At 39.7% G+C, this 21,016-nt stretch overlaps 2 protein-coding genes across 3 annotated transcripts; both read left to right on the forward strand.

The window, feature by feature from the left end:
• Window positions 1–965: 965 nt before the first annotated feature.
• Window positions 966–3,765, forward strand: LOC138209643 (complement C3-like). Its single transcript, XM_069168352.1, has 4 exons — window positions 966–1,131; window positions 2,634–2,829; window positions 2,956–3,118; window positions 3,653–3,765. The coding sequence occupies exons 1-4, from the start codon at window positions 1,064–1,066 to the stop codon at window positions 3,754–3,756; spliced, it is 531 nt and encodes a 176-aa protein (XP_069024453.1). The 5' UTR covers window positions 966–1,063; the 3' UTR covers window positions 3,757–3,765.
• A 281-nt stretch (window positions 3,766–4,046) lies between these two features.
• On the forward strand, window positions 4,047–20,646 carry LOC138209642 (complement C3-like). 2 transcript variants are annotated; one of them, XM_069168351.1, is made up of 39 exons: window positions 4,047–4,130; window positions 5,378–5,460; window positions 5,566–5,653; window positions 5,824–5,926; window positions 6,083–6,203; window positions 6,421–6,536; window positions 6,816–6,992; window positions 7,325–7,424; window positions 7,535–7,629; window positions 7,734–7,925; window positions 8,082–8,237; window positions 8,448–8,577; window positions 10,063–10,131; window positions 10,402–10,599; window positions 10,696–10,816; window positions 10,936–11,024; window positions 11,164–11,303; window positions 11,630–11,842; window positions 12,312–12,375; window positions 12,477–12,566; window positions 12,734–12,940; window positions 13,121–13,196; window positions 13,328–13,487; window positions 13,643–13,738; window positions 14,702–14,852; window positions 15,346–15,431; window positions 16,498–16,575; window positions 16,679–16,834; window positions 16,940–17,002; window positions 17,140–17,221; window positions 17,356–17,404; window positions 17,531–17,621; window positions 17,751–17,840; window positions 17,934–18,036; window positions 18,173–18,262; window positions 19,277–19,369; window positions 19,478–19,561; window positions 20,042–20,186; window positions 20,378–20,646. In XM_069168351.1, exons 1-39 carry the CDS (start codon window positions 4,093–4,095, stop codon window positions 20,517–20,519), a joined length of 4,425 nt encoding a protein of 1,474 aa, XP_069024452.1. In that variant the 5' UTR covers window positions 4,047–4,092; the 3' UTR covers window positions 20,520–20,646. The 2 variants fall into 2 exon arrangements, with proteins under 2 accessions (XP_069024452.1, XP_069024451.1); XM_069168350.1 differs by having other exon boundaries at window positions 17,751–18,036.
• Window positions 20,647–21,016: the final 370 nt, after the last annotated feature.

Raw genomic sequence — 21,016 nt, forward strand, 5'->3', positions numbered from 1 at the left:
TAATAATTAGAGAGAAAAGGCCTTGTGTGAGTCTAGAGGGCTGCGGTTTGTCAGTGTAGGACAATGTAGCTTTCACTCCATTACTAATCAAACAAACTTTCTTCCTAGTTAAATAGCAGGAGTCATGGCAAACAGAACAAAGACACATGACTGCAAAATTAGGTCTGATGTTAAAAGAAAACAAGACATAATTTAATCCAAGTAAAACATTTCAGCATATTAAAGACTATTAGAACTTACTTTTATTGTAGATTTACTCTACTGTTAGATATGCACTCTAAACAGGGGAAAAAGATATCCCCCTGTTAAATGGCTATATGTAGTGACTGAATGAATAAATAATAATACAATAACTGAAAATGAATTTGTTTATTTGGGCATATCCATTTTGCTATTTTTTGTTTATAGTATTATTAGAAAAAAAATGTAACACCGAAGTTTAAAAATTCGGCTCATATTCCATCAAAATTGGCCAAAATAAAAGAAATTTAAATCTAAGACTACAAAATAATAGCTAACTGAATCAGATTGTCAATGCAGAAATTTCCCGTATGCTGAAACTCCAAAAAGCTCTGCCAGAAATGACTTCAAACAACTTTTACCACATAGTTATCAGTGTGTTTGTTTGATTATGCGTAAGTACACTGATTCAAAAGGGGCAGAATAAACATTATAAGTGACTAAAAGTTTTCCAAATTTCACATTTGTGAAAAGTCAGCACAAATGTGTCATTTAAAAACTTCATAACAGTAGAATAGCTTTTTCTCTGTGATCCTGCTGGTAAACTATTGACTGTCAGTTCTGAAGTTAGTGAAACCCATAAATCCTTATTGATTTTCTAATGTTGACCTTTTTCAGATAACATTCATCGGGACCAAGTTTCTCAACTGCTGCTGGGAAATCATGTGCAAATGTGTTTGTGTCAACATAAGTACACAGAAACAATTTGGGAGGAGGAGGAACATGACAGTATGAGGGGAAGAAGTGGTGCAGGAGGAGGGAGGTTAGAGGATAAAAGAGGGGTGCTGCGGACATTGACAGCAGAACAGGATCAGGTAGAAAGATGAGGAGGACGCTTCTGCTTCTGGCCTGTCTGGCCTTCATGACTTCTCCAGCTTATGGAACTCCTATGTAAGTAGACCTGCCGTAAGCACCTGTCTTGAATTGATTTGTGGAAAACAAAGCACAAAAATAGGTTTAGGTTCATGTTCCATCTCATGGATGTTTAACATTCACTGTGCAGAAAGGATGTGGATTTGCATCACAACTTTTCTATGAGGAAGGAAGCAGAGATATTAAGTTATTATAAAATTTCTGATCAGTTTTTTTGTATTATTTGTTTTTAAATAGAAAACTGTATCAAGCACAATTATTCATGAAAGTAAAGATATTTTTCAACATTTCTGGAGGGGATGTGTCAGAATGTTGTGAATACTGTTTTTACTGTAAGTTTCATTTTACCCGTTTCTTACATAATGAAGAGCAGTTTTGTTCTGAGTTTGGATAGTGGTGCATTACACCACATGAAGTAAACAGAATGCAGAGCCAGGATAAAAAGTCCGATTGATCCATTCCTGGCTCTTAATCAAGATAATCAATAGATCACCTATTGCGTATAAAGTCCAAACAGCAGCCTATGACCCTCATCTTTGCAAATATGTAGGCTATATTTAAGTAACCTACAGTATATAGGTGATTATTTTAAAATGTGGGTGAACTGCAAATTTAACAAAAACAAAAAAATCCTAAAACAGTGGTTATCACCAAGGAGTCAGGACTCCCAAAGGTTCCTAAATGTTATCCCTCACCTGCAAACTTGTTGCCTTAGGTGACGGTTACCTTGGTGTCAACGAGTTCACGTGAATTGTGCTGGTCCCATAAATTAAGAGTTTTATTTTAGTACTCAACAATAACGTGCATTGCTACCTTTTCATGTTAGAGCTCATCATGTTTGAAGGTTATAGTGAAGCCCTTTTATAGCACAGGCTAAAGTGAAATATGCAAGAAGGATTATCATTTACTGGTTAGCACAGCTAGCAGCGTGAGCTAATCTGGGCTGTGATTGGTGAAGTGGGACAGGGACAGGTGTCAGTCGGGGCGGAAGTCAGACGGCCGGTAAAAACTACACCGGGGCTCGTTCTCGGGCCAAACTGATTTTTTTTTGCACTTTGTTACTTTTTTCCACCCTCATCCCAAATTAATTTACATTCTAACCCCACGACGGTTTTTCTTTGTTGTATCCTTTTCTCGATAGCCCCAAAAGGCTTCAGTTGCGTGTTGAAATAACTAAAATGTTAATCTTAATTTACCCTTACCTTGTGTTAGCTTCGTATCTAGTCATCTTTTTCATGAATTCAAAATCACAGTTTTGCATGATTTTAAGGGGTCACATGCAAAAATGTTTTACACAAACTTTTCTAAGAGATTCACTCATAAAACCTGAATACAAACAAGCAACTAAATGTACAAATCATGCATAAACAGGGAGAACTCACATTATTAATTGCATGTGAGTGTTTTATAATGCCTAAAATGCTTACTTAAAAAAATATATTTGTCCATAAGTCAGTAACAATAGGGTTCTTTCTGCTCAGTGACTACAGTTTTTACTATCTCTCACTACATCTCTGCAGGAAAGTGATGTCTGCCCCCAACTTGTTGAGAGTGGCAACAGCAGAAAATATCTTTGTGGAGTGTCAAGACTGCACGGGAGGAGACATGCGGGTTGAAATCAGCGTGATGAGCCATCCAACCAGAAACAAAAAGCTGGCAACAGCATCTGTGCCCCTTAACTCTGCAAACAGGTTCCAGGGACTCGGACAATTAACGGTAAATAAAATACTTATGTAATTGGTCTTCTGTCATGACCTCATACAAGACATCTTGAATCTCAAAAGGCTCCTCATATCCTCCTGTCTTCATATACCGCTCCTGTCTCTTCATTACTGGTTTCAGATCCCCGCTGGAGACTTCAGTAAGGATCCCAACATGAAGCAGTATGTTTACCTGCAAGCTCAGTTCCCTGACCGACTGCTGGAGAAAACTGTCCTCGTATCCTTTCAGTCTGGGTTCATCTTCATACAGACAGACAAGACTCTCTACACACCAGGCAGCAAAGGTGAGATTCAGTGTGACCTCACTGCTGAGAAACCCAACACCTACCCTTGTTAACATGTCTTGAGGGTAGGTATTACCTAAAAAAATGATCACAAAATCTGTTTCTGATGGTTGTCAGAGCATTTCATAAAACATGAGACAATTTTTATTCAGTATTTTACAGGTGTTGAAAATGTACAACAGTTTAGGATTTGATTTGTAAAGTTGGAAGCCTTGCAAGAAACTCAGAAAACACATAAAAAGGGTAAAAATCAATTGAACAGTCAATTGAATGACTAGTGATCTAAAATGTGTAAAATTGTTCCCGCTCTAGTTTAAGTATGAAAGAAGGTTAGAGCCCTCGAAATTAATCTCATTATTTTCAATAAAGTGTTAGAGGTATAAAAGAATCCCAAAGTTTTCATCAGACATTTTTTTTTTCTTAAACAAATGACTACAATGTAGGCTAAATTACAGTGAAATTACATTTAATTATTATTTATTTATTTATATAGCACTGAATCAAAACTTAAGTAACTCTTTCTCTCTCTGTCAGTTCATTACAGGATGTTTGCATTGACGCCCCAGATGCAGCCAGTCGAGAGGGATGTTGAAACCAATACTGATGCTTCCATTGCCATTGAGATTGTGGTATTGTGATACTTTTTAATGAGCTCAGAATTGAAAATAATCAGACATACTTGGGACGACAGAGCCTCTTTAAGAGTAGATATCAGAAATGCTAAACATAAGCTCTTTTCCTCGCAAATTGTGTGTTGTTAGCATCTGTCTTTGCACTCACGATAAAAATAGATGTGCCCTTCTAGTGGTTAAGTTGCACACTTGCAGCTGCTTCAGAAAAACAGAAAAAAAAAAAAAAAAAGCTTAAAGAAATGAAAAGGTTGTGGTTGTGGTAAATGCCTGGCGAATATTATTTATTTTCAGACCCCTGAAGGCATTATTTTACAAGTTGATCCAGTCTCTCTGAAATCAGGCATGCACTCTGGAGATTACCAACTCCCTAATATTGCTAGGTGAGTATTTTGTTTTACTTACATTTTTATTTGAATTTACATTTTAACATGGGTAACAAAATGTACTTTAAAACAATGATATCCTAAAAACATTAAGTGTATTTACAAGTATAAAATACATTTCAAATTTTTTTTAACTATATAATTAATCTTAGGTAATTTGAAGTCTGGCATTCATATACAACTAATTAATTTGCCATTAATTTGGATGGCTACTAAACCAAAAATATCTCCAGGGTCTCTGGGGTCCCCTGGGTGTTTGCCCATTTTGCCCGTTTGGTAATGCAGCCTTAAATCTGTGGATGTGAGAGAAAAAGTGCTATGTAACCTCATTTCCACTGGACACGGAGGTGTAGCAGAATGCTTATCAACTCTGTGTCCTTGAGACTGATAGCAATCATTGAAACTTTCTTGGTTTTAAAACTTGTCGTGATTATAAAACTTCTGGCCGAGCGTTACGAACCCCTTCCTGTTTAGCTGTGATGTTACCTAGTGACAGAAACAACAGAAATTCTGAAGCTCAGGAACAATTTCCCGATGTGTAAAATAGGGAGACGAAATCCAAGTTAGCCGTAGCCTCTGTGTCAATTCACAATAGGTTTCATTTGATTCTATATGCTGTGCCACTTGTTCTTATGTAGTCACGTTATAGAACAATATAATGCACTGTAATGCACGGACTGTACTGCAAAGCTTGTCTGGTACTATCCCTTACTATTTCCGAAAATGTCGTATGTTTTCTTAAAGTTTGTTTCCTCTGAGTTTTACAATGATATTTCAAATTTATAGGATACCCTATTATCTATCTATCTATCTATCTATCTATCTATCTATCTATCTATCTATCTATCTATCTATCAATCTATCTATCTATCTATCTATCTATCTATCTATCTATCTATCTATCTATCTATCTATCTATCTATCTATCTATCTATCTATCTATCTATCTATCTATCTATCTATCTATCTATCTATCTATCTATCTATCTATCTATCTATCTATCTATCTAATCCACGAGTGCCTGCTAGCCTCAAAACTTTAACCTTTCTTAGTTGTGTGTTTCTGTTGACACTACTCGCTATCAGAGTATAAACAGTCAATCTTTTACGTGAGATATAAATAACTACTCTGAAGTCTGAATTCTTCCATCTCTAAATTTAAAGAATATTTACAGATTTGTGTTGATTATTGAAATGTGTGTTCCTGTGTGTGTGTGTGTGTGTGTGTGTGTGTGTGTGTGTAGTTTTGGAATGTGGAAGGTGGTGGCGAAGTTCCAGAGCAACTTACAGCAGAGCTTTACTGCAGATTTTGAGGTCAAAGAATATGGTAAGCCCCCCATTACCTGCACTTTATTTAAACCAGAACAGCATTCACTCACTTTTTTACCTGATAGGACATACACATACATTTTCATTTTTCTTAATTTTGTAGTGCTTCCCAGTTTTGAAGTCACACTGACACCCTTGGAATCCTTCTTCTACGTGGACAGCAAGCAGCTCACCGTCAACATCAGAGCTACGTATGTGGAGGTTTTGTGGATTTAGAGACCAGGTCTGACTGGTAGATTAATTGTAAGAAAAAATAATGAGGGTTTCAGACGATATAGTATTTGTTGTCATTACGTATTTTTTAATTGTCCTGTTTTATTTCATCGTTGGATTTAAACATGTCTTTCTTTTGGGGTTTTAGGTATCTGTTTGGTGAAGAGGTGGATGGGAAAGCCTTTGTGGTATTTGGTGTTGTCCGGGATGGTAAAAAGACAAGCTTTCAAAGTTCTCTTCAGAGATTGCCGGTGAGCACAAATTTATACTTATGTTATTTAAAAATAGTCAAGATGGGGGATGTTAAGATTAAGCCATGCTGACATGAGAAAATAAGTACCTCTTACTGCTGGTGGACTGTATTACTGTATCCATTTAAGATCCATTTCTTTTTCATTTTGCATTAGATTAATAGAGGAATTGGACAGGTCACACTGAAGAAGGAGCACATCACAGAGACCGTCCCGAACATCCTCGAACTTGTGGGGGACTCCATATTTGTAGCCGTCAGTGTGATGACAGAGAGCGGTAAGAAAGAGAATCTGTGTGTTCGTGCCCGTCAAGTATGTTTGATCACGCGTGAATCATACTGACTCAAACTTTCCAAACCAAAACCAGAGGTGAAAAGAAAAACATAATAACTGTATGTATGTCAGAAGTGAGCAGGCACCTGTTTTTCTGTATCGAAGAAGAAGGGAATCATTTTGTGTTTGCATGTTTTTGTTTTTCCTGTATTATGCTGCAGGTAGTGAAATGGTGGAGGCAGAATTGAGAAGTATCCAGATTGTCACGTCGCCCTACACCATCCACTTCAAAAGAACTCCCAAATATTTCAAACCGGGAATGTCGTTTGATGTTGCGGTAAAGCACAAATCCATATTTATAGTTTGACAGTGAAAGTACGGTTACATTTCCACTTCCAATACTTTACAGAAAACATTTCACCACACGAAGATCTCTCTTTCAAAACACAGATGTTTATTATGATGAAACTATAGTCCAAGAATAAGAATTTGTAATTCACACCAAGTGCTGTATGCAGAAAAACTAACCTAATAGCATTGAATCACCCTTAAGATGTGTTTTAATAAGACAGTTAGATGTGGTTTCATTAGATTTTTTTTTTTTCTTCAATGGCAGATTGAAGTTTTGAATCCAGATGGCAGTCCTGCAGAAGGTGTTCCAGTGATAGTCAGTCCTGCAGCAATTGTTCCAGGGGTGGTCAGTCTTGATGAGGTGCGCGGCTCCACTGCAGCCAATGGCATGGCAAGGCTTAGCGTCAATACAGTGGCAAACCGGAACACTCTCACAATCACCGTAAGTATACTATGAATGTAACTCAGCTGTCACTGAATGTAATTCGGAATTTTGCGGGAACGTTTGTAGACATGCCGAGTCAACAGTCTGTCAGAATCAGTATACACTTCTACAGTTTGTAAGGTTAAGGCATATTTTTAGCTTCATTTAGCTCATTGTTTTGGTTGTGCTGCTCACGCATGTACTGCACAGTATGTTACTAATGCATATACTGTAGTCACATGACCAAGATATCTGTCTGCCCCTTGGCTCCAACAGGACAGAATGAGATACACTTGATACTTTTCATGTATTATTTGTGTATGCTTACATGTGGGCGACTTTAATTACAGGCAAGGACCAATGATGCAGATATTTTACTTGAGAGGCAGGCGTCAGCCTCCATGACAGCTCTCCCATACACCACCAAAAACAACAATTACATCCACATAGGTAAGGAGAATCCTTAAATAACATCAGATAGTAAAAAACAAAAAAAGCTGGTGATGTTGGATGTGTGTGCACATTTTTTTAGCGCTCAACGTGACACATTATTTCTGCAGGTGTGAACACAGCTGAGCTGAAAATAGGATACAACCTGAAAATCAACCTCAACTTAAACAGGCAGTCAAATAACGAACATGACATCACATACCTGGTGAGAGATGTTTTGTACCAGTGCGTGTGTGCACGTATGCAACTATTGTACTATGATATATAGTGTATATATTCAAGTACTGATGTGTAAATCTGTGTCCCCAGATCCTGAGCAGAGGTCAGCTGGTGAAATCGGGGCGTTACAGGACAAGAGGCCAAGTTCTGATTTCCCTGAATGAACCCATCACCAAAGAAATGCTGCCGTCCTTCCGCATCATAGCCTACTACCATACAAATGAAAATGAAGTGGTATCAGACTCAGTGTGGGTGGATGTGCAAGACTCCTGCATGGGCTTGGTGAGAGACACAACACGTGATGTAGCAAAGGGAATCTCGGACATGCATATAACGCACAAATGTTAATCATATCAAGGAAATATTTGTCTTTTTTTTAACTTTATTCCCAAGTATAAATCTGCTTGTCTCATTCATATCTTTTCCCTTCACATTTAGCTGAAGCTGGAACCAATGAGACCTTCTCCATCTTATGAGCCTCGCAAGATGTTTGGTCTGAAAGTCAAAGGAGATCCAGGAGCCAAAGTGGGACTGGTGGCAGTTGACAAAGGAGTCTACGTCCTCAACAACAAGCACAGGCTCACCCAGAAAAAGGCAATTAATTTAATCTTTGAATATTTAAAAAAAAGCTACATTAAATAAATTGCACATATTTTTTTTTTTTTCACTTTTCAGTATGCCTGAAGTACAGATTAAAGCACACTAAAGTTGATCAGAGCTGTTGTATGAGTTTACAGATATGACTGTTTTGACTGACATCCTGTAACCCACAGCCTCATCTCTTTGTATTTCTGGCCTGTTCAGGTTTGGGACATCGTAGAGAAGTACGACACGGGCTGCACACCAGGTGGAGGGAAGGACAGTATGAGTGTGTTCTACGATGCTGGTCTGCTGTTTGACACCGACACCACTTCTGGGACACCATACAGGACAGGTGACACCACTTCACTCTTCACTGAGACTTTCTCCAACTGTCCCTCTCTGAGTAAACAGTTCAGTGTCTTGCCCAAGGTGCAAGTGGGTATTGAACCACCAACCTTACGATGAGTAGGCAACCATCTGAGCCACAGCCTCCCTACACACAAATGAATTTGCTTTGTCACCTGTCAAACAAGCCAACGCTCCACCAAAGATACTCTTCTGGAACTCCTTACAGACAACGTGAGGCCACTTTACTGTAGTTCAGTCAGGACACTGCGTCAAGTTTAACCATTTATTAAAGATGTGCATACTTTTTGTTGGCGGGGACTCTGCACGAGTGATGCTCTAGAACGGTCTGAGCAAGCAGGACACGGACCAATTCTGAGATCACAAACCCCCCCCCGCTGGCAGAGCCTGATATTCGCACCTTTTAAATGAAATTCACAACTTTGAATGAATGGACACAATAAACAGAGATTTTTGGCGGTTCCATAGTTGTTGTTGTTGAAGAGTGATGTGTAGAGCGTGGAGTGGGCGGAGTGCATGAACGGTGCACGGATTTAAAGCGCACCAATCGGGAAGGGCGGACTGAAGCTTTTGTACGATTGGACAGGGAAGGGACCCGTGACAGACTCCGAGCCGGCCTGAACTACCCCGAAGCGCCATACTGTGAGGGTCAATCAAAAAGTTCAGAAACACCCAATGATGCACATGGAGCCGATGTTGATCAGGCGACACAACTTGGAATACTTCCTCACCAAAGTTATAGCTTCCCTCCCTCTACTTAATGCACATTACCGTGCTCAACTCCGTTCGTACGCAACCAGAACAGTCTCTGAACTTTTTGATCGCACCGTATTTAATCCAGTTCTTTTCCCTCCTTATAATAATCTAATCCCATCCATTGGCGCCTGGGTCAAGGTGAGGCCGGCTAGGCCAAAGGTGAAGCAACTGCTTCAACCTTTTGTCAAATGAGCAAATCTTTCCCAGAACATGCTCTTCTTTAGGCTTCAATGTTGGACCCATGAAGTGACAATAATTGGGAAAAGTGGTTTCAAAATACAGGGGTTTTCTTATTCATCACCAAGACAACATTCAAGCGCAACTGTCCTGCTGTCAATTGGACAGTTACTCGTTTAAATAAAATTTTCAACGCTGCTGCAAAGTCTTACTTTGTTTTGGAGCAGGCAACCATCAATGCACGACATATCTTAAATTCCAGGCATATAAAGACAAGATTATCTGCCACATGCCACTAAGAGGCAGTGAGATGATGTATGTTTTAATATTTTAGTATTAAGAGTAACACAACTTTGAAGCATTTCCAATTTGATTACAACAGCCCACCGTGGTGATAGCTGTACGAGCTGATCACAGTCCAACAAATATGGGGTGCAATTATAGATCATTTTCTTGCCGTTTATGTCATGCAAAACTCAAGTATAGATCCAAGCTTGCTGTTTTTCTGGTGAAGATCAAGTCTGCGTTGCCTTTCCAGAATTGAAATGCCAGGTCCCCAGCAGGCGGAGACGAGCCCCGACTGTAATGGAGGTCACAGCCACCTTAGGTAAGAATCGCAGCTCTGAACTACTCAGTAACCACTTATTTGGTCATTTTTTTCCAAGTATCACAAGCTTTACCTTTGCCAGGTTATTTATAGGTGGAAAGACGGAAACTATTTTAGCTTTATAGCTTTGTCTTAAAGAACAATTTCAGTTTTCTAAATTGCTCTATTTAAAAAGTTTCATTTAGACTTTTTTTTTGGTGCATTTTTCCTACTTCCGTACAGCATGACTTCTCCCCTCATTCCTTCCTACACAACCCTCTCTCTTTCCAGGAAGTAAATACGAAGACAAATTACAACGTGAGTGCTGTATGGATGGCTTGAAGACCCCCCCCATTTCGTACTCCTGCGAGAGGCGCAGTGAGTACATCGTGGACGGTCCTGCCTGCGTCGAGGCCTTTGTGTACTGCTGCAAACAGATGGAGGCCGCGCGAGCTGATACAAAGGAGGACCTCCTCCAACTGGCTCGAAGTAAGAGACGGAAACAAGGGATGGGTGGTGGTTATCCGTGCTCATACTGGTTGTTCTGAAATATATAAATCGATTCCATTTTTGATGACACTTTAGGTGAGGTAGATGACAACAGCTACACAGACAGCAATGAAATCGCTTCTCGCACCAATTTCCCTGAAAGTTGGTTGTGGACAGACATTCAACTGCCCACTTGCCCACCAGAAATACCTAACTGGTGAGTAAACTGAGAGCTGTCAAAAAAAATAAAAATACACTGATACTTTTAATACATTAAATCATAGGCATCTAAAGCTGCCGCTCAACTCTCAGAGGTAACACTTTTCTGTGTTTCAGTGATTCCACGTCATATCAGAAAAGCTTTCCTTTGCAAGACTCAATCACTACCTGGCAGTTCACTGGCATTAGTCTGTCAAGGACTCACGGTGAGGATTCATCAACTAAAAATCGGACTCGTATTTTAGTTGTGCTTCTACCGCCCTTTACACCTTCTTTTTTTTTTTTTTTTTTTTTTCTTTTTCTTATTCTCATCCCATGTTTTTTTTTCTGTCTGTCATCTTTAAGGAATCTGCGTTGGTGAATCGTTGGAAGTTATTGTGCGGAAGGACTTCTTCATTGATCTCAGGCTGCCGTACTCTGCTGTCAATGGGGAGCAGATAGAAATTAGGGCGATCCTCCACAACTACACCCCTAATACTATCAGAGTAAGTCCAAATTTGCAGTAAACATTGGACTGGAACAGAATGTGAGGCAAAAAATTCTTAGAATTGCTGGATAATCATCAACTAAAACTGATGATTGCGATCCTTTTTTAAATATTAATTGTACATTCTTATCTAAGAGATGAATAATGTTGTTATTCTAAAGACAGAGTATCTGAAATTGACAAACTTGAAAGGAAATATCTATAAATGCTCATAATAGTAAATATATTTCCTGAGCATCTGATCATCTTTCTGGGATCTTCATATTCTCTATTGGATGAACCACACGTGTCTCGGTCAATTCCTCCGTCTTTGTGGTTTTCAAGGTGCGTGTGGAGCTGATTGGGGAGGAGCATGTGTGCAGTGCAGCCTCCAAACTTGGACGGTATCGTCAGGAAGTCAGAGTCGGGGCCCTCACAACACGGTCTGTACCCTTCATCATTATTCCAATGAAGGAGGGATCACGCTACATTGAGGTCAAAGCAGCTGTAAGGGACTCTTCAACCAACGATGGAATCAGGAAGATGCTGCGGGTGGTGGTAAGAGAGACGGACTCTGTTTGCTTTATTATGTTGTTTATGTAAAACGACATGCAGAAACGCTTTCTGATGTGAAGCCACTATGGGCAGGACGATTTCATTTACCCCTGCCTTCCATGACTGCTCAATCAAATCCGTTTTATGGTTACCATGTTTCTCGAGGTTAAGGCAAAGAGATAACTGCGACGTTCAAGGAAATGATCATGGTTCTGCAAACAGAAATGCAGTTTTTATTTACAAGTACATGGTCCAATGTTCGATGCCAATAAATTACTCTTCTTAGTCATACGGTGTAATATTCAACTATGATTAGGTGAAACTTCAATAGTGGCATAGAATTGAGAGAAAAAAGACAATTAAATTGTTAACACCAATTATTCGTTTGAGAGTTAAACGTCAAGTAAAATTTCATGTATGTGACAGTCCTACTTGTGATTTCGAATGTTTGTCTTCACTTTTGTTTTTCCAGCCTAAAGGCGTACTGATTAAATCTCCTCAGACAATAATTATAAATCCCACTGTGAAAGGCATAGGTAGGTTTACACATTAACTAGCTACATTATCGCTTGTTAGTAATATTGTTTTTATCACTTACATACTGATCCCCCTACTTTAAAACGGTTTCTCCCTTAAGGTGGTAAACAAGAAGAAATCATCAACAGTGGAATTCCCAAGAACGGTTTGGTTCCAAGCGCACCTACAAGCACACATATATCCGTGACAGGTGAGAGATATTGTTTTATTCGGGTCAGTTATGTAATACTGTGCCTGTACAATGAGCTCTATTTGGATTAAATTGTTTTTGTTTTCCCTGCGGACCTTTGCATCTTCGTTTGTTCCGTCCTGTAAATGAATAAACATTTTGGTTTGTGTCTATGTGTGCGCATGTAGGGAGAGAACAAGTATCTACACTGGTGGAGGAAGCTGTTAGCGGGAACTCTATGGGCAGTCTGATTCGCCAGCCCGGAGGCTGTGGAGAGCAGAACATGATCCACATGACCCTGCCTGTCATTGCTGCCACGTATTTGGACAAAACCCACCAGTGGGAAACTGTGGGATTCCAGAGACGTGACGAAGCCATAAAACACATAGAAAAAGGTAAGCTAAAACAGATGCCTTTGTAAGAACAGATAGCAGATCTGAATCATTTCAAAGACATTACAAAAAAAAAAGGACATTTTAACATGGAGCTCAGTTTAAAGGCCTCCTCAAAATGTCTTCCAATGGATCAGCTGAGCCTCAGTCAGTAAAACACTTCTGTTTTTTTGTTTTGTCCAGGCTACGCAAATCAGTTGGCTTACCGTAAAAAGGATGGCTCTTTTGCAGTGTGGCTACACCGCCAAAGTAGCACCTGGTGAGGCACCCAAACATCCATTAGTTCAAACTAAATGTTTTGCACATCCTACTTTACCTTCTGTGTATGGATGTGTTTTATGTGTAAATAAATGAAACTAAACTATTGTACCCTCTCCTCTCCTCTGTAAGGCTGACGGCCTACGTTGCCAAGGTGTTTTCCATGTCCCGTAATTTGGTGGCAGTGCAAAGCCACATTATCTGTGACGCCATCAAGTATCTCATTCTCAGCACGCAGCAACCCGACGGCTTGTTTAAAGAACTTGGAAGCGTAATCCACGGAGAGATGATTGTGCGTGCACTGATTTCGTTGACACCAGTACTCCACAAAAATAACGAATCAAGATGAAAGCAATTGCATGCCAATGACAATCCTCTCAAATATAAAGATGATTCTTCTGTTGACAGCAATGATGAACGCTGACATGTTTGCGTATTCATGTGCAGGGGGATGTGCAAGGCACAGATTCAGACGCCTCCATGACGGCCTTCTGCCTGATTGCCCTGCAGGAGGCACGCTCAACATGTGCCACCACTGTTAATGTGAGTATCTCCCTGCATGCACTGTTTTCTCCTCGCCTCTTTTATTTCTTTATTTACTTATCGTATTGCAATGTAGAGCTGGTTAGTCTTTACATTCTAAATAAGGAAATATGTAAAATCAGATTTATTTCAACTGTTTTTCAGAGCTTTCAGAGCAAGAACTAACTGATGTAATCACGAATGAAACAGTGCCTTAAGGAATGTTTGCTGGGGGAGTGTAAAGGCTCCCACCACAAACATCAGGACACATCTGATAAAGTAACCAAATAAAAGGCTTTTTCGAACGTAACCTTAAAAGAAACACTTGATTACTGTTGTAGATAGAAAGTCTGTCAAAGGGCCGTGCTAACAATTGTGTGGAGGCGTTGGGAAAAGTTCACTTGTGCTGACATTATTGTTTCCAAGTGTCTGAAATATTCAAATGGAAGCATTTGACCGGCAATCTTTGGTATTGTATCTGCATGCAAGAATTAAATCCCACGAAACCACATTTAAACGGTTTCACTGCTTTCATTTATTAGTATTTGATGAAAATGAATAATTTGGCCTGTACATCAATAACTTGATTGGCAGTAACATACCTGCTGGAAGAACTACCAAAGACCAGCATGTTGGTTCCTCCAACAGGGATCGAGTGATGAGGCTATAAAAACCTCTCTGATACGAGTGTGACATTACAAAGCCTCGTTTGTTGTGGTGACACGAGTGTTGGTGTGTTTACTCTGTTTTGGAAGGTCGAGTCGTCCGTTTTTGAGAATAACATCTCTACCCCAAACCCCAATATTAACTGTAAATAAGCAGGCTCAGTTTGGCTCATAAGACAAAGACGAATAAATGCTACAAACCTCCTGAACAAGCACAGATTTTTATGTTCGCACTGATAGCTCATGGTGAGTGTCAGGTTTGCTGATCAATCATCATTCTATTTTCTTCCTTCTTTAATTTCTTTATTTTCCCATCCAGAGTCTGCCAGGCAGTATAGACAAAGCGGTGTCCTACCTGGAGAAGCGCCTGCCCACCCTCACCAACCCTTACGCCGTTGCTATGACATCATACGCTCTGGCCAATGAAAACAAACTGCAGAAGAATATCCTCAACAATTTTGCTTCCCCAGGTTCCTTCAAACACAAATATTCTCAGCATATAATATTACACATTTACCGATAATTGCAATATAAAGGTTTTCCAGGACCAGACTGACATGTTGGTTTGGTCATTTTAGCTCAGGGAACGTGGGAAACAAGAAACGTCAGCACCAAAATGCTAAAGATATGTCTGACATAATTTAGAAATAGCGTCTCGCTTACGAAGGTTGTCGACGCTGACATGTAAAGTGTTTCGCAATTCTTGTTACGTCATGGTATCTTTACCTGAAAGATTTGTTGATGTTAAAAACCAAACATCTGATATTTTACTCTTATTAGTGTCTGTTTTGTCTTTCTGTCTGTATCATTTGTGAATGACCTTTCAAGGATAGAAAGATTTGTTGAAGTTCTCTCTTTCATTTAGTTTCTTTTACAAGATTAAATACCTGATTGGGGAATTACTTCTGAATTCAACTTGTTCGAGATAGAGCTTAGTAATAAAAAGGTATTTGTGTGTTCCAGATAAATCCCACTGGCCTGTACCTAAGGGCCGTACATACGCACTGGAGGCCACAGCTTACGCTCTTCTAGCTCTGGTCAAAGCCGAGGTAAGAACCTATGAACATATGTGTGCTTCACAAGCAGAGAGTCATCATCCATGCTAGCGCACTAAAAGGGTCGAGGGTTTGGAAACATAAGTCAGTGAAATGTTTTTTACAGTTTTAGATACTACTGACCATTTTCCAGAACACTTCAAGGCACCTCCGTTACCATATACTTCGTTACAGAGTGGAAATCAAACTCCAGAAGAGGACATTTTTTTTCAAAATTTTGATTTGTTAGTGTCATGTTATAATTGTGTGTTACTGATTTGAACAGCCAGCAACTGCAAAACCATGAACCATCGATTTGATGAAAATGAGAGCCGACATGATGTTTTTTGTGATGGCTTTCTTGTATCTCTTAGTCTCACAATCGGGCTCTTTCCCGCCTATTGCTCACAGCTGTCTCGAAATTTGTCATATATCTCATGGTCCGGTCACGCTCAATAAGGAAACGTTTCCGGTCATTGCATCCTATTGGGTGAGGATGTCGGGATATTTTTGAACTGTTGGAGCAGCTCTTAACCAGTTGGCATTGACCACCGTATGCCCTGAACACGGCCAAAACTCTACCACTGCTGCGACTACACTTAGAAAAAAAACGGTTGACTTCAATGTCATTGCATTTAACCACCAACACTGGTTGCTGATTGGTCCGCCCTCCAAAAGGGCTGTGCAAACCTTAACCCGAACAATGGTTTCCAATAAGCGACCAGGGTGGGTGGCTAAATGCGATGAAGTCAAGTGTTTGTTTCGATATGTAGTCCCAACAATTGTGGCAGTGGTAAAGCTACATGCAGCGATACGAACAGTTGTAGCAACGCTAGCAAACATTGAGAAATTGAAGCCAGAGTCTGCAATCGGTAAAACATTTCATTACACATTAATTGTGCCAGAAAAAGAAAAACTGATTCACAAACCTTAAGGTAAGTTTTCAAAAACCGGCAAGTTTTAATTTCAAGTGAAACCATAAAAGAACCAGGACTTCTCTCTATTTTTTAGTTATTTTAAAGCTCCAGTGCACAATCAGCCACACAGGTTTTAACCCGTTTCTTGCCTTCTGTTAATAAAGGCCTTTGAAGATGCCAAACCTATTGTGAGATGGTTCAGAAAACAAGCGAAGGTTGGCGGAGGCTATGGATCAACTCAGGTAACACAAAACGTTCTTTCCATCTCGACCTTTCGTCTGCTTAAGGTGCATCTGGACTTACAACATTTGTCTTGCTTTCTCTTCCTCATTTTTCTCTTTCCAGGCTACTATAATAGTGTATCAGGCTATAGCAGAGTACTGGGCCAGTGCGAAAGAACCCAACTATGATCTGAATGTGGACATCTTGTTCTCGGGCCGGTCAAGGCCTGAAAAGTACAACTTCAACAACAACAACCAATATGCCACGAGAACATCTAAAGTGAGGGCATACTCTCTCATTCACTCACACGACAAAACATGGATTTTTGTATTTTGTCCTAATCCCAGTGTATGTGTGTTTGTGCACAAATTTGAATCCCAACAGATTAATGAAATAAACCAGGATGTGAAGGTGAGTGCCACGGGATCAGGAGAAGCAACGGTGACGGTAAGTACTTAGTTTTCTTTTAAGCCGAAGGCCTTTTTAAAAATTTTTTTATCCTAATATCCACAACATGATCAAGTGGTTTGCGTATTTGTTTATCACAGCGCAATGTGAAAAAAATACTTTTGTCTATGTGACAGATGGTGTCATTGTATTATGCTCTGCCGAAAGAAACGGAGAATGACTGTGACAAGTTTAACGTGTCAGTGGAGCTCCTCCCAGGTAACGTTGAGGTCCTCTGTCTCTCTCTTTTTGTTTATTTGTTGTCATTTCCTCTGCCTATATTTGTGTCATCTATTTAGCTTTTATGAGAAAAACAAATAATCTCATGCACAACTAATGCTTTGTTTCTGCAGAGAAAATAAGTGACGATGGAGACATATACAAGCTGACAATAAAGGTTTTGTAAGTACTTTACACTCCACAGCTGCCAATTTAGAATAAGTATTTGTTAAGATCAAAACTCTTTAAGGACCTAAAAGGATCTCTCCATCTTCTTCATGCTGTTATTTTCATCCATTCTGTGTACAGGTATAAGAACTTGGACCGTGATGCAACCATGTCAATCTTGGATATCGGCTTGCTGACCGGCTTCACTGTTAACACAAATGATCTGGACTTAGTAAGACCTTCTACAGATTCTCACATTCAGTAGAGTTCAACCATCAGTGTACATGGTCATGGTGAAGAGAAACCAGATGTGTTTGTGGTTACGAAGTTGTCTTGAGGATGTGTGATTTTGTTTGTGTAGCTGTCTGGAGGGCGTGCCCGCACCATCGCAAAATATGAGATGAACACCGTCCTGTCGGAAAAAGGCTCGCTCATCATCTACCTGGACAAGGTGGGACACCCGTTTTTTCTTCCCATCCCCTCTTCTGTCTGCATTGGTGTTTTATTTAAGTCTATCTCACGTTCGATAAACATCTCTCCACAGGTTTCTCACATGCGACCAGAGGAGATCACTTTTAGGATCCATCAGACGATGAAAGTGGGCGTCTTACAACCAGCGGCTGTGTCTGTCTATGAATACTATGACCGTGAGTGTCGGAAAACAATATGCTGCCTCACTTAGGTTCAAGACTTAGACTTGGATGTCAGAGTAGATAAACAGACATTCGTGCATTTTATATTTTTAGCACAAAATATTTTAAATACCTCTCTTTGCCATTGCAGAAACACCTTGCGTGAAATTCTACCATCCAAAGAGGAGAGCTGGACAACTACTGCGTCTCTGCGTAAAGGAGGAGTGCACATGTGCTGAAGGTAAACAACATTATGTCTGATGACGTAGGCTGGAAGGTAAAGCATTAGTCATTGGTCATCCTGCATCGTCGATCAACTTAATCCATTCAGTTTTGTAATATATTGTATTCCACGTTGAGGTTAGGAGAAAGAATAAACCTTCGTTTTCCTGCATGAACCTGTTTGCGCTGAGGTGGGCGGAAGGGCACAGGCTCAGTGGTGTTCATAAGATACCTTGGCTTCGCTAGCGGTTTCTGAAAGCTATTTTTATTACCAATTATATAAAATCCAGTTTAAGAAAAAATTATTTTCTATACGATACAATTCTTTCGTTTTCTTGCAGTTCAGAGGGGGGAGAGGGTAGCCCAAGTTATTTTCTGTAGCTACAACTTACCAGTGTACCCTAAATGCCTCACATGCAAGCTATCACTAGGTAGATGATTGTATGCACGATAACTTGCTGTATTGGCTCGCTGACGCTGATGAGAATTGCTCCTGTGTAAATTTAGCAAAAGCTTTCAGACAGAAAACGTGGTAGTAAGGTGGCTAGCCTCGGTATCGCAGTGAAGTACTGAGGCACAAGGCATTTTCTTTGTGACGGGATAGTATCAAAATAATTCGGATGATGCCATAAAAGCATTGAAGTTCGGTAACCCAACCCTAATTAGGCGACGGAGCAATTTTTGACACTAGTAAGACACACAGACCTCTTCAAAATCACCTTTCATGTACATGGTAAGTGTGGTCTTTTTCCATTGGCTACGCAACTTTTCATCTACTGCAGATTGATATGTGCTTCAAAACACTGTTTAAATATTACTGAGGAAGATTATGGTCTATAACAGCATCCATGTGAGTGCAATCTGCTGAGAAGAAGCATCAGCGCTGATGTTGTGTTGCTGCCTAGGATCAGAGCAGCGGGAATAACCGACCAACACACTTGTTGGATTGAGACTTTGATATATACAGTAGCTGCATTCACACACCTACACACATCAGCTGTGCATTCACCCTGTGCCCATTGTGTATTTCCAGAGAACTGCAGTATGCAGAAGAAGGGTCAGATCGACGATAATCAGCGAACAGAAAAGGTTTGTGAGAGTACAGAGACGAGCAAAATCGAGTTTGGTAAGTAATTAAAATGGGCTGAATTATATTTTTATCCAAAAAATTTGATGTGTTTGTGAGTGTGTTTAAGAGATTGGGAGCTCAAATCTACACCTCGTCTGTCCACAGTTTACAAAGTAAGACTGGAAAAGATTACAGACGGTTTGTCTTCAGACAGCTACATGATGCGGGTCGTGGAAATCATCAAGGAAGGTGGGTACTCACCTTTACAACTTCAACACTATCTGTTTCTAAAGCGCCATAAAGGTAGCTTAGCAATTTAGTTTTTGGCTTCTTATTTTTTATCTTTAGTGTAGACACAAAACATCCCGACCATTTTAGGGAAGAAATTGACATTTTGGGACCACTCAGTTGTCTGTATGCTACATAAAAGTTACCGATAGCAGCCTTCAGAGACACCAGGAAGTTCATGGGCTGAACCAGGAAATAGTGTCGTACATAACCACCAGTTAAAACAGGACAGGTTAAAGAAAAACATGTAATGGATCATTAGTGAGCTTTACAGGTGTTGATAGGTGGATTTAGTCTCTTGGACATAGGTAGGCAAGCTCTTACTCCTTTTTTTCAGTCTTTACTCTCATGACCTCGTGAGAATCCAGCAGGAATGTGTTAAATTGCACCTTAAGCTATGTACTTAATCCCTCTCTCTCTTCTCCGATTTCTTAATTACAGGAAGTATTGATGTTGGTCCGCTTGGTAGTCTGCGTATGTTCCTCGGTTATCAGCATTGCAGGGATGCTTTAGGTCTGGTAGAGGACAAAACCTACCTTATCATGGGCTCATCCAGAGATATTCACAGAGATGAGGAAAACCAAACGTAAGTATCTGGTTTTGTATGAGTGTGCATGAGCATTGAAACATTTCTACTTTTTCACTGTTATCTGTTATTATACATCAAGTACATTTATCTGATTCTTATGTCTTGCTGTTATTATTTTTCAGCCTGACGTAAATTCAGTGTACAGATTCAAGAGTTAAATGTATTTTTTTTTACTTTGCTCCCATCAGGTATCAGTATGTGCTCGGTGAGACCACCTGGATTGAGTACTGGCCAACAATCGCAGAGTGTCAACAGGATGAACACCGAGCCACCTGTATAGGCATGGAGCAGATGGTCACCCAGTACATAAACTTTGCATGTCAGCATTAGTGAAAGTCAAAGAAATGAAATATTCTTGTCAAATTGTTTTTCATTTGGATAAAACTGTGACTGCTGTGACATCTGAGAGCTGTTACAACACTGTGTTGATTAAAATGCATTTTACGTACAGACATAACTTCTGGTTAAGAGATGATTCCAGTCTGGTTACTGAATAAAAAGCCTTAATCAGGATTAAAAGGAATTTATATTAAAGTGTGATCATGCTTAGTGGAATAGTGAAGAGGAAGTTAAACAAGGAAACAAATTTCTTATCGGTTGTCATGCACGGCACCTCATTTAGATTATTTGATGATAACAGCAGCAGTAATTTGCCATTTTCAGCAGTTTTGAAATGGCAAAAAGAAAATACAATTATGTTCAACTGAAATGCTTTGGTTTTATTGTTAAGTTTAGCAATAAATGAACATATAAAAAGATATAAAAAATGTCTTGCATAAAAGATCACAATGCAGGTTCATTCTTGTGCCCACTAAAATATGCGTACC

This window comes from Embiotoca jacksoni, unplaced genomic scaffold (genome assembly GCF_022577435.1).
Source record: "Embiotoca jacksoni isolate LCO1_2020_lvr unplaced genomic scaffold, fEmbJac1.0.p SCAF_4, whole genome shotgun sequence".
Lineage (NCBI taxonomy): Eukaryota > Metazoa > Chordata > Actinopteri > Embiotocidae > Embiotoca > Embiotoca jacksoni.

Coding starts and splice junctions, on each gene's coding strand:
- LOC138209643 (XM_069168352.1), top strand. CDS start 1,064: ATGAGGAGGACGCTTCTGCTTCTGGCCTGTCTGGCCTTCATGACTTCT. Junction 2,830..2,955: donor AGGGACTCGGACAATTAACG/GTAAATAAAATA, acceptor TACTGGTTTCAG/ATCCCCGCTGGAGACTTCAG. Junction 3,119..3,652: donor CTACACACCAGGCAGCAAAG/GTGAGATTCAGT, acceptor TCTCTCTGTCAG/TTCATTACAGGATGTTTGCA.
- LOC138209642 (XM_069168350.1), top strand. CDS start 4,093: ATGCACTCTGGAGATTACCAACTCCCTAATATTGCTAG. Junction 16,576..16,678: donor GAGGCTATGGATCAACTCAG/GTAACACAAAAC, acceptor TTCTCTTTCCAG/GCTACTATAATAGTGTATCA. Junction 18,263..19,276: donor GGAGTGCACATGTGCTGAAG/GTAAACAACATT, acceptor GTGTATTTCCAG/AGAACTGCAGTATGCAGAAG.